Source organism: Sturnira hondurensis, unplaced genomic scaffold (genome assembly GCF_014824575.4).
Source record: "Sturnira hondurensis isolate 20B ecotype Veracruz unplaced genomic scaffold, ASM1482457v3 Scaffold0018493, whole genome shotgun sequence".
NCBI lineage: Eukaryota > Metazoa > Chordata > Mammalia > Chiroptera > Phyllostomidae > Sturnira > Sturnira hondurensis.
The window spans coordinates 2,587,966-2,601,314 of NW_028091124.1; the positions used below are offsets into that span (position 1 = coordinate 2,587,966).

General features: G+C 51.7%; 1 protein-coding gene across 1 annotated transcript in view; it reads left to right on the plus strand.

Annotated features, from left to right (window-relative positions):
* The window catches only part of DRC11 (dynein regulatory complex subunit 11), a 101,029-nt gene that overhangs the window by 39,241 nt on the left and 48,439 nt on the right, over positions 1 to 13,349 (plus strand). Inside the window, exon 7 of the mRNA XM_037069237.1 lies at positions 4,597 to 4,681. Coding sequence (XP_036925132.1) covers positions 4,597 to 4,681 — 85 coding nt within the window. The remainder of the gene's footprint in view (positions 1 to 4,596; positions 4,682 to 13,349) is intronic.

Consider the following 13,349-nt stretch of genomic DNA (forward strand, 5'->3'; position numbering starts at 1 on the left):
TGATTTATAGAGAGGACAGGATTTCTATTAAACTCCGACAGGATTAGTTATCGAACCCAAAACTTAATTATTGAGGCCATTGCGATTAGTATAAGAACAATAGGGAAGGACAGATGGCACTGTATTTCCGAGTGTATTAGAAAGAAAAATAAGGCGGATGCGTGATGCTCATGTACAGACACACGCAGGTCAGCGAAGCAAAGCGTGGGGCCCAGCAGCCGATGCAGAGATGGAAGCAGGTGGTCTTGAGAAATAAAGTTAAAAGGTAACAAGAACGGGAAGATGCACTGGGGTAACCAGGCTGCTCAATCGTTGAAGCTGCCGAGCGTGTGAAGCAGAGCAGAGACTGACTCCCCGAGAGAAGTCCGGGTTTTTCAACTACAGAAACAAGAGATTTTGAAGGAAAATTGAACTATTCCACCGCAACAATTACATAGTTAACGGGATACTCAGACCCTAAAATGAGAGGACACAGAAGGAACTGGGGTGCTCAGGCGGAGCCTGGATCGCGCCCCCTCCTGCAAGGGCGCTCTGCGGCCGGAGGGGCCTGGGCCCTGGGGCTCCGTCCTTCCGGATGTTCCTGAAGTTACCTGGGCTTCTTGCTAGAGCAGTGCCCCCGTCTGTTCCTCTTTCCTGATGCCATGTCATCAGAGGTCCTCGATGACCCCCCAGAAGTCCCCAGATGGCTGTCACCNGATTTTGAAGGAAAATTGAACTATTCCACCGCAACAATTACATAGTTAACGGGATACTCAGACCCTAAAATGAGAGGACACAGAAGGAACTGGGGTGCCCAGGCGGAGCCTGGATCGCGCCCCCTCCTGCAAGGGCGCTCTGCGGCCGGAGGGGCCTGGGCCCTGGGGCTCCGTCCTTCCGGATGTTCCCGAAGTTACCTGGGCTTCTTGCTAGAGCAGTGCCCCCGTCTGTTCCTCTTTCCTGATGCCATGTCATCAGAGGTCCTCGATGACCCCCCAGAAGTCCCCAGATGGGCTGTCACCCGCTGCAGAGCTGGCAGCCCCAGCAGTCTGTGCCAGAAAGACAGGGAAGCCCAGATGACGTCCCTGTTCGCTCAGGTCTGAGTGGCAGCGTCTCTCCCTACAGGTTGGCACCGTCTCGGCGTGCTGCTGCTCCATGGCACTGAGACCCTTGTCCCCGCACAGCTGCCTGACAGTGCGCGGTGACGGCTCTGCTGTGCCTCGGTCCGGGCGTGCTGACCGTGGAGGGGCGGGCGGCGTCCCTCCCTCTGCTGCAGCACACACTGAGAATACAGGGTGACACCCAGCAGCCAAGGACATATCAAACAGAATTCGAAACTGTGTTCTCTTAGCACGCTCCACGTGACCCAGTCCTGGGGACAGAGTCCCGACCGGAGCGAAGCCAGGGCGCCCTCGAAATGCTGCCAGCCCCCAGCCCTGGGGGGACAGAGCACAGAGCAGCATGGCGTGAGCACAGGAGGACGTGTGTGTGTGTGTGTGTGTGTGTGTGTGTGTGTGTCCACGCTCAAGATAAAGAGCTGCGGGGTGACACTCTTGTGTTCTGGACATGGACTTTAAAATTTATCTTTTAAATATGTGCCCTGTACAGTGTCTACATTCTTTGAGGATGAGGCTAATTCAGTTTCGGGTGAGTAACTGTTTGAACAGCTGTGATTAAGAAGAACTAAATATCTTCACGTATCTGTGAAAAATAAATGTATTTAACACAACTTTTGTAAAAAATGCCATGACAAGTGTATGTTATTAAATCTTACTATGACAAGTGATGCAGGACATAATTAAGAATTCCACTGGGTAAGTGGAATGTGTAAATCCTCTCAGTTTGTAGTTTCTACCAATTGCTAAGTTTGCTGTGAGTCCTCAAAACCATTCCGGCTTTCAAATGGGGAGGCGCAGTGGCGTTGCTGCGGAGGGCGCCATCAAGGGGATGGGGCTGAAGCAGAGAGAGCCCGGGCCTGGCAGTCCTCGTCCAGGACCTGGCCCAGCTGGTTCGCAAGGTTTGCAATAGATGTGACCCTGTGGACAAGCAGCGTCTAGGGCCTAGTGTCCCTTGTCAGTGTCCAGACTGGGGGATGTGAGCCCCCAGGGGCAAGGTCAGCCTCCTCTGATGTTCAGATCACTGCCTCCCATCCCTGCATCCAGGTCCGAGGTGGTACTAAGCAGGCGTTTGTTGATTGACTCTATGAACAAATGGATGGATAGATGGATTCATGAAAACCATGAATGGGTGGGTGGATAAATGAATGGATGCGTGTGTAAAGCCACCAAAGTAGCTGTGATGATGGTAGCTCCACAGACAGAATGTCACACACCGTGTGTGCTTACCCACCACCCTCGCCGTTAGTGCATTTGTCCACCCCACCCCCACCCAGGCACACCCTGCACGGTGTTAGACTCCCCTTGGGGCAGCCCTGAGGATGAGTCACGTTCCTGAAGAGCGAGCCCCCCGGGGAGACGGAGAAACCTGCATTGTCCGGTCCAGACAGTGACCTAACTGCCTGGAAATGTCTGAAGGGCAGTCACGTGGAACAGAAAGAACCAGGATCAAGTTCTCTTTGTCCCCAGGAGGCGAAACAAGAACCCAGGAGTCAGGTTGCAGTTGGTCCGGTGTTGGAAAGGACCTCACAGCAGTTGGAGGGTCTGAAACTGAGGGACTGCCCAGGGCAGGGTGAGCGGCCTGTCTCAGGGGCTTCTGAGAGGTGCTTCTCAAAGTGTGTCCGTGACCTTGGGGGTCTCCAAGACCCTTTCGGATCCAAAAGTCAAGCTCTTTCCCTGTGACTCCTAAGCCATGATTTGCCATGGTGCCTGACACCTGCTCCCAAACACTGTGGGAGGTAGGGGCAGCAGCGGAGAGCAAGGCAGACGCCCGTCTGGAGTCACTGTGGCCCTCGCCATCGCACACCTACCGGAGAAAAGGTTTCGTTTAACAAGGCCCTTGACACAGGAGATCATTAATGCCGAGAGTCCGGCCCCTCGGACACACCGCTCTGGAACATTCTGTGGGACAGAACCTCGAGTGCCAGGAGCGCCTTCCGCTGCACGCTGCACACTGTGCGCGGCCGCCGTCTGAGGAAGGGGGTCGGGGGGACTGCCCAGTGTCAAGCCAGACTATCGATCTTGTATGGCATGTCACTTTTATTTGAAAAAAAAGAAGTGACAAACTCTGGCTGTTCAGAGTTGGGTTTTAGGGAGACATTTTCTCAAAAACAATCCCAATGAGCCAGAAGGAAAACAACCAAGAGTATTTGTCGCCAACAGTAAAATCTGAGCTTTCTGGTGGAAATTAAAGGTTGGGAACCTCGTGGTGCCTCTGTGAGTCTGAGAGCTTGCAGCCCCTGGCTTCGGTGGGAAGGCGCGTGGAGTTGAGGACTGCGCTTTTGGTGGGAGGCGATGTGTCAGCATTGCAGGCACCCGCAGAGCTCAGAGGACGGAATGACAAAAATGACCGAATGACCAGTGCCTGGTGTGACAAAACCGCTGTGGTGGGAGACCGGCCCCACGAGCAGGGCAGACCAGTAGGTTCCCACGTGGCTCGGAAGGACAGGTTCACGATGCGGTTTCAGATTCCACGTCACAGCCAGCCTTTCCCCGGCCCGGGTCGAGCTGCGGGGTGGAATCAAAGCAGAATATTCTCGCGTAGCCGAAGGCTGTTAGCGTCGTCCTCCCTTCCCCACCTGTCCGTCTGTGTGAGGCCAGACGCCCTTCCCAGTGCCTCCCGCCGAGCAGCCCGGGGCCCAGGTCCTGCGCGGAAGCAGGTCCCTGCAGCCCGCTGACCTCGGGTGGGCCAGACCTTCGCCAGTGACTTCAAAGGTGCAACGCAGGGAATTCTCACTAACTGTTTTTCATTGGGGAAATACTCATCGGGAGTGATATCTGTGTTAACATATAGTAGGTTTATTAGTGTGACTTTTAATGAATTGAAAATGCAAATTTAGGAATTTCTCAGCTTTGCTGTCTGACTCAGTGAATACCAATAGCAATATCACAGAGCTTTTCAAATGCTCTCCAGGGTGCCGAACAGTTGTTAGGTGTGTGAAGGGTTCCGAACGCCTAACGTTTGAGAACCACTGTTCTCAAAGTCCATTTCTTCTAGAAATAGGGGCTACATACTCCTAAACACGGAATTACAAAGCCTGCTTTTTCAGATGAAGAACTCATAGGGTTATAGAGACAGTACATCACTACCTTGGTAGGCCTCGGCCCCACCCACACCCGGGGCACAAGCACGTGTTTCACGCCCTGTCCTGAACCTGCAGCTGTGACACCTCCACCCTTCTGTTCGGTGTCGAGCGCCTGTGTTTACCCTGGACTTTAAACAGGAAGAGGCCATTTGTGCTTCTTCTGTCTTCGTTCTTAACCCAGAGTGTCTCAGTGATTTAAAGAAAAAGAGAGGGTGAGACGTTCAGTCTGTTCTAGAAAGAGAGACGATTCCTGCTGGTGTCTGGCCCGCAATGGGCAGGGAGCCCCCCCCCAAGAAGCCCCCCGATCCCTGCCCAGTGACGGCCACTCAGTGAGGTAGGCACAAGCAGAGCCGGCTGAGGGGACTGGAGCAGAGAGAACCGCGATCGATTCTGTTTAACTCGCCTCTTTTCCTCCTCAGGAGCTTAACTGGCAACTTCCCCGAGTACCCTGAGGCAGAAGAAGGGGGTTCCGCTGCCATTTTCTCAAACAAGACCCCACAGCAGGTACAAATACGGCTTGAGAAAAAAATGTAAATGTATCAGGATTGCATTCTCTTAGAGTTGGGAGTCGCTAGGTCATGGCCATTTTTCTACAAGTTGTTTGCGCGAAGATGCTTTTGATGTTCATCCGTGCGTGCAGTTGCAAATTTGTTTCAGAGGGAGCGCACCCTTTCTGCCGTCTCGCCTTTGATCGAGGGGCGAAAACATGTGGTGCTCATCTTCCCAGTAAATACCGAGTGGCTTGACCCCAGGAGCCCTGGTGCCCCTGCCCCTGTTCATCTCCTGTCTCATCTGTCCCATCGTCACCCCCGCAACTTCCACAGCCTCTGGCCCTCCTCCCCTTTCCCCGTCCTGGACGAGTCGTTCCCAGGGCCCCGCCCACTCAGCGTCCCCTGCTGGCTCCTTCCGGCCACCAAGACTCTGCTCTTTGCCATTCGACCATCTGGGTAGATGCTCCCTGGCATTGGGTGAAATGGACCTTGAAAGCTCATTTTAGGGGTGTCTTAGTAAACTGGAAATAGGGCAACTCTCCTTAACCTCAGAGTATATTTCTCAGAGAAACGGAGGGAAGATTGGCTCTGATTTCAACAACGAGGCCTTGGAGGCGGGGCCTCAGAAGTGGGCCTCCAGGAAAACTAGCTGCTACCAGAACTGCTAGTTCAGATTTTCCTGCAAGCTCCAACTCTGTCAGATGCGATAAGAAAAAGCAAAGGAATTACAAATATTTTATTTTACTTATTTTTTTATATTTTATTTATTTATCTTTAGAGGGGAAGGGAAGGAGAGGAGGAGAGAAATATCAATGTATGGTTGCCTCTCGTGAGTCCCCTGCTGGGAACTGGCCTGCAACCCAGGCATGTGCCCTGACTGGGAATCGAACCAAGATCGTCTGGTGCACAGGCCCGTGCTCAATCCACTGAGCTACACCAGCCAGGTGGAGTTACAATATTTTAAAGTGATCACGGTGTCATTGTTTTTAGATTATGTGATTATCTTTCCCCAAAACACAATAAGCAGCGTAAATTATACTGGCCTATTATACAGAATTGTACTGAAGTATATTGACAGAGTCATACTGAAGAATTTGAAAGAAGACTTGGACAGACAGACGGACGGGTTATTCCCCTGGGAAGACTCAGTAAAGTATGAATACATGTTGTCTTTTCGTTACTCTAGACAGTCAGTGCAATTCTAGTCCAGTCAAAACAACTTTGGTGACAAAAGTGCTCTCCGGTTTATATGGAAGAATAGGCACATGAAAATACGCAAAAAGGTTTGGGGGCAGCATCATAATCACAGGGAACTTGCCCACTGTCTGTAAACCAAACCGAAGGGTACGGCGGGCAGACCTCACGGTGCTGGGAGAAAGCAGACTGGCGCGTGTGTGACAATGGGCGCCTCCCGCGTGGAGAGTTCTCGGAAAGTGACAGGGAAGATCCGAACACCTCGTAGAAAAATGACAGCGAGTACAAACAGACATTTAACAGAAGAAATTGTACAAGTCACTGACAAAGAAATTTAAACATAAAGCGGTGTTACTCTGTCTCTTCTCACGGATGGGACTGGTACAAGTCTAGAATTGTTGGTGATAACTGGGGTTGCTGACGTGCGGGGCAATCACTCCCAGGCACGTAAACACCCAGGACGGTGTTCGAGGGGGGCGGTCTGAGTAAACACCAAAACGCTGCTTCTGCACGCCCTTTGACCTGTACATGCTATTTACGGAATTCACACCAAGGAAGCAGTAAGACAAGTTGGTGTGGACTGTGGTCAACACATGTTGTTTTGGAAAGGGGCAAACATAAGTACTGGAGTCTGGGGAGCATGCATTTGCTGCCGCTGCCGCATGAAAGCAGAACAGACGCTGAGTAAGTGAGTGGGCATCCAATAAAACTTTATGCATCAGCATGGGCATCGGGCCGGATGTGCCCGTGCACTGCCAACCACTGACCCTGCTGTGGAAGCTGAAAACGCCACTCGCACCTGCCTTGTTCTAGCATTGACAGAGCAGAACAGAGGCCGCCGTTCTTCAGCAGGGAACTAGCAAAGTGACTCGAAGCCCTAGGTGGCGGTCAGGCCTGCTCTGTGTGACCCTGTCATCCTGGCTGTCCCCCCTGTGCCGCTGCAGGAACATGCAGAGTCAAGCCCCCGGCTTGTTCTTGTCAACAGTCCTGCTCCACTGCTCCCTCCCCGTCAAAGCCATCCTGCTTCCAGAGCCTTCCCCCCACCCCCAGGGGACTCCTGTCTTTCTCCCCGGCACTTGGACACTTACTGTCCACCCACTTGTGTGGCAGGTCCCTGAGCCCTGGCTGGGCGGCTGTCAGGAGGACTTGGTGTCGCTCCACTTCTGAAGTTTAGGTTTTGTCCCTCCAGCTCCAATGTCAGACACAAGTCCTGACTTGAAAGTCCGTGGCCGACAGCCAGACATCTTTCGTGTTAGCGTAGAAAGGTAACAATTATAGGATTAAGAATGTCAGCAGAATGTCTAAATTGTGGATGAGAAACCACCAAAACCAGAGCTGACATCTAGTTGAACTGAAGACAAAAGAGAGCTGAGGATGTCTGGCTAATAGTTAAAGTAACTCGAAGGGGCCCCAGGGCAGATGACGGACGGGTTGGGGCAGCAGAGTGGTCCCCAAGTCTGAGGCCTGCAGGCTGAGGCCAGCTGGGCCCCTGCCTCCCAGCCTCTCGTCCGCACCTGGATGCCCAAGCCACACCCAGCTCCCGGGTCTGTTGTACTACTGAGAGACGGGTTGTGCGTGAAAACAGCTTCCCAAAAGCTTTAGCAGCTGTTATGAACATGCATAGTGGTAAGATGAAGAGGTAGACCACGCCTAACCATTATAATCATGTACAGAGAGTCAAGTTCATATTCGGAAATGATAAAACTAGTACAGATGATTTTTTATGAACTGACATCGTCACGTTGATACTACATGATGGAATGCAAATCGAGCCACAGGTGGTCTTTGCTACGGGTATTAATGCCCGCGTTTAAACGGATCATCTGCAGACTGCAAACCGGCAGCACGTTACCTGAGCAAAACACCGCAGGGAAGCACCAGGGATTCCGGAATGGAGGGAGAGCCAAGCTCAGGTGAGTGCTGCGTGCTACGTAGAGAGAGATCCACACGCCAAAACCAGGAGCTCATCCCTGTGGACGCCAGAGGGCCTCTGACAAACTCAACATCCATTCTTGATATGTTAAAAAAACAAAACAATTGGAATAAGCGGATACTTCTTTAACATGACAGAGTAGCTCCGCCTGAGGTCAAAGGCCAATGTCACACTGAATGAAGTTCACTGGGAACATTTTCACTGATGTCAGGAGACATTCAAGGNCAGGGATTCTGGAATGGAGGGACGCGCCAAGCTCAGGTGAGTGCTGCGAGCTACATAGAGAGAGATCCACACGCCAAAACCAGGAGCTCATCCCTGTGGACGCCAGAGGGCCTCTGACAAACTCAACATCCATTCTTGATATGTTAAAAAAACAAAACAATTGGAATAAGCGGATACTTCTTTAACATGACAGAGTAGCTCCGCCTGAGATCAAAGGCCAATGTCACACTGAATGAAGTTCACTGGGAACATTTTCACTGATGTCAGGAGACATTCAAGGGCAGCCGTTGTCACCGTGTCCCATCTGCCTGCTGAGCACCGTCGGGAAAAGGATGTAGAGAGGTAGCGATTGGAACGGAAGAGGCAACACGGTCACTGTGTGAGGGTGACATTTCGGACAGTTCTGTACTTAGAAAAGCAAAGACAATAAACTCAAGAGCGACCTTCAAGCACATGGGAAGCAGCCGGGGAGTCAGCGAATTAATGTCCCGAAAGCAAGAGCTGCACTGGGTGCCGAGGGCAGGAAGACAGCAAACGCGACAGGAGGTCCGTTTTCCACAGCGCAGCGGCAAAGGTGAAATACCCAGGAAAAAACCTAGTAGTGCGTGTGTGTTGACGTGAGGAAGCGCTCCCAACAGTCCGAGGGATGCAAACAGAAAGACGAGACAGCGCGCTGTGCCCTCCCTCGGGTAGGAGCGCTCAGCGTCACACACACCTCCGCTCTCCCGTCCTCCTCCACGGAGGCCCCAGGACCCCACAAAAGAGCTGACAGCGTTATGTGGGAGCACGGCAGGGAGCGGGCGCAGGACGGGGGGCCGGCCCTGTTCTGAACTTCCGTTACAAACTAACCAAGAATACCCAGTAAGATTCTGAGAACAAAGTGTGATGAAGCGTGATCAGGCCTGCTGGTCCTGAAAACCCACAATTAGGGCCCATTGGCACAAACGAATGACCAGAAAGACCCATTAGCGGAAAAGAATGGGAAGTCAAGAAATCTACCCAGATACAGATAAAGGTGCCGTACACACTACCGTATTTTGCTGTGTATAATGCACACTTTCGGCCCTCGTTTTGAGGAAAAAATAAGGATGCACATTGTAAATGGATATGATGATTCCACACCACAGGTGTAATAATGGGTGTAATAACCCGTGTATAATGCACACAAAACCATGGGTGCACATTACACACAGCAAAATGCAGTAAATGTGGCATCTTACTTGTCTTGCATAAGAGTGAAAAAAAGGACTATGTACTATACGGTACCAGAATAACTAGGTTGTCATCTGAAAAGAAAATTAAACCTCTTTATACCCAGAGGGTTTCAGCTGGATCAAAGATATCAGCGTCAGAGAAAACAAAGACAGAAGTACCTGGAGAAGCCGAGGAAGAAATAAGTCGTGACCTCGTGGTGGGCGGGGCCCTCTCCCTCCGCACCACCCAGGTTCCTACCAGAAAAAACGATAAATTGAACTACACACAAAAAATATTTTTAACCCGCATGGCAAAACCGACCCCCAAGAAAGTCAGATGTCAGGTGACCCGCTGGGAGAATTATTTGTAACAAGTGTCGCCCGTAAAAGGTCATTTTTCTAATAATATAAAGAGCTCCTACCGCTCTATGAGAGAAAGATCAATAACCCAATATGAAAAACAGGCAAGGGGTATGAACAGACTGTTCCAGCAAAGAAAATCTGAAGGCGTGTGAAACATAATAGAAGATGTTGAACATACGAGGAGCCGGTCCAGCTCCCACGGACAGGAGAGATGCAAAGTCAGGTGACAGCTGCAGACAAAACTGATCAATTGAAGCTCATCAAAATTCGGAGCTCCTGCACTTCAAAGGCACTAGGAAGAGGCAATGGCAAGAACAAGAACAGACGAGGAGAAGGTATTTCAAAACACATACCTGGTGAGGGATCGCATCCAGGATAGACAAGGAACCCTGACATCCCGATGAGATGAGTAAGCCGGTCAGAAATTTGGCAAAAGACTTGAATAGACAATTCACCCAAAAAAGATACATGAATAGCTAACAAACACATGCAAATGTGCTCAGCATCATTCATCATTAGGAAAATGGAAATTCGAACCACAGAGAGAAACCATTCTGTACCCACGGGGATGGCTGTTAGCAAAAAAAAAGATTCTTGCAGGCTGGAACCGTCGCCGCCGCTGGCAAATGCTGGGGAGGCGGGGAAAGGCAGCCCCCGCACACAGCTGGCGGGAACGCGAGACGTGGCAAAAAGTCTGCCACTTTCTTAACTGTCACACAGAGATGTGCCCCATGGCCCCCCAGGCCCACACCCAGGACTGTGCGGCAGAAATGAAAACACATGTCCACACACGCAAAGACTGTGCGTGAGTGTTCATAGCGGCATTGCTCCTGATGCCAACCATCTGAAACCACCTACCTGCCCCTCCCCTGGGGAACAGAGAGGGGAGGCCAACCAGCAGAGCCCTCTTCAGCAGAAATAAAGGCGCCACCCTGGCTGGTATAGCTCAGTGGATTGAGCACAGGCCTGCGAACCAGAGGATCGCGGTTCGATTCCCAGTCAGGGCACCAGGCCAGTTCCCAGCAGGGGACGCACAAGAGGCAACCATACACTGATGTTTCTCTCCCTCTCTCCTACCCTTCTCCTCTAAAGAGAAATAAATAAAATCTTTTAAAAAATAAAATAAAATAAAAAATAAAGGCGCCAACCACCGGCACACGCTGCAACGTGGGTGCGTCTCAGGACGCTGCGTTGAGGTAGCCACACATGGAAGACTATGATTCCACCGGCATGAAATGTCCAGAAAAAGCTGATCTATAGAGGCAGAAGGTAGATTAGCACCTGCCCAGGAAGGAGGGGAGGGGGGAATCAACGATTCACGTGCATGAGGGGGTCTTCCTGCATCGTGGAAGGCTCCAGAGTCAGTTTCTGGTGATGGCTGCACCACTTGGTAAATTCACTAGAGAGCGAATAGTATGCTGGAATGGTAAATGTACGGCATGTAAAATAGGCCTCAGTAAAATTAAATCTATTTTTAAAAAGCAAACAAAACAGGTGACAGGCCAGACGTGGCTGTCAGGCCCCATAATTTACCAAAAATAATGATGGCTGATATTAATAATAGGCAATGAGGTGCCCTCCTGGCTTTGGGAGGTTTTGCTACAGTTGAAGAGAACAAGCAAAAAAAGTCCGTATAGTGTAAAAAAAAAACACACACACCCAGGGCAACTTCAGTGAGGCTCTGTTCTCCAGCCCCTTGGCCGGCGAACACAGTGCCACATGGGCACGCGTGGGTGCAAACAAGCAGCCCCCACCCAGCAGAAGCTCATTTGGCGATGGGGGGCGTGCACTCTATCCAGAATGTCTCCTGTTAGGAACCGACCCTCACACGGGCTCACATACCAGCCCAGGGCCCAGCGGTGTTGCGTGTGTTTACCCACGGCTGCGTCGCCACTGACAGCAGACGATCGTAAACAACCTGCCTTCGCGTCGGTGGGGACGTTGTTACGGTGCCACTGCCTTAGAGCGGGCAAGGAAGCCGTTTCTGTGCCTCGCAGGAGACATGGCCATGGTGCGCTATTAGGAGGAAAGCGCAGAGCAAGAGCAGGCTGTACAAGGTGCACCTGTTCTACAAGACAGCAAAAGGTGCCTGTGATACCTGTGCGTGTGTGCACATGCGCACCTAAGTGATCACTGGGGAAGATTTTGCTATATAGTTGAAGAGCGTAGGCGGGCGCGCTGCAGGGGCTGGTTTAGAGAATGGACAACCGCGATCTCAGACCAGTCTGCACAGACACGACCGGCGAATGACCGTGGTGTGTCTGTGTGTGTGCGGCTGTGTGCACACCCAATCCTACTTTGGCACGCGTCTGCATTGGTTGGCTCTGGAAGCGTGTCTGAGGAACCCGAGTTGGTTTGGAAAGGGGATATCATTGGCTGGCTCGCAGCCCGGGCAGGGAGTGTGTCACTGCTCTCCCGTCATTTCTGAACTGTGAACTGTGTAAATCTATCATCTGCTCAAAAATTAAATTAATACAGAGGGAAGAAACAGCACGATTGATAAAGCTTTAGAAGATAGGCTGAATTATATGCTCCCCAAATGAAGATGTCATGCATTTTTCAACTGCTCATTTTTATACGTGTTTTTAAATGTCTTGGCATTTCTGCCCTGGCTGGTGTGGCTCAGTGGATTGATCGCGGGCCTGCAAACCAAAGGGTCACTGGTTTGATTCCCAGTCAGGGCACATGCCTGGGTTGCAGGCCAGGTCCCCAGTAGAGGGTGTGTGAGAAGTAACCACACACTGATGTTTCTCTCTCTCTCTTTCTCCCTCCTTCCCCTCTCTCTAAAAATAAGTAAATATAAAAAATGGTATTTTTGTAAAAAATATTGGCATTTCCGAAAGTTTCCAAACCTTCAAGAACCAAAAAACATCTGCGCCTCCTAAGGACTTCAGGACGTAACACCTCTGGGCAGCTGCAGTCCACTTCCGTGAGTCAAGGTGAACTGGTCCCCGAGGAAACACCGCTCTTTTGACAGGGGACCGTTAATCCTACGCAAAGATGCCGTCTTATGACCAAAAAACGTGCACAACACATCCGCCAGCCCTCACCTCCCTGAGCCCTTCTCAGAGCCCCGCCCCACACGGACCTCCTAGAGCCGGGCCTGGTGGGCTTCCGCGTGGGCAAGGCTGCACACGTGACCTTGGTGTTGCGGGGGCTTTTCTTGAAGTCCGGGTCGTCCCGGACTGCTTCGTTTGTGATGAAGCCGCTTTTCATCCTTTCAAAGGTGTGGAAGAAGCTTGTAAGAACAACACTGGTATACACATCAAAATTACTATACTGGAAAATAAACGTGAGTGTTTTGGTAAAAGCTGATGAGACGTGATCAGGGAGCCTGGCCCCAGGGCTGGTTTTGCTCAGCTCACGAGAAGGGAGGCCTCGTTGGCCCTTCAAACTGCCCACCCTGCTGGGCAGCAGCGACCTCTGTCCTGAGCTGGGTGTCCGTCTCTATTCCTGTACAAGCCTCACTTAAGTCCACGCAGTTCACACAGCAGGACCACGGGCTATTTCTCACCTGGCCTCCGTGCCCCTCCGCCATGAAACGCTCCCGCTGAGCCCCGCTGTGACCCGCAGCTCGGCCACTCACCAGCGCGCGTCCTCGGCCAGGTCACTGAGCTCTCGGTGCCTCAGTGCCCTGGTCCGTGAAACAGTCGAGGGCCGCTCCGCCCGTGGGCTGAGTGTGGGCGTGAAGGGCTTAGTCTCTGTGAGGCTTGGAGCCACGCCCCACAGGTCGCCAGTGCTGTGGACGGACGGACAGACAGACAACGTGGGGA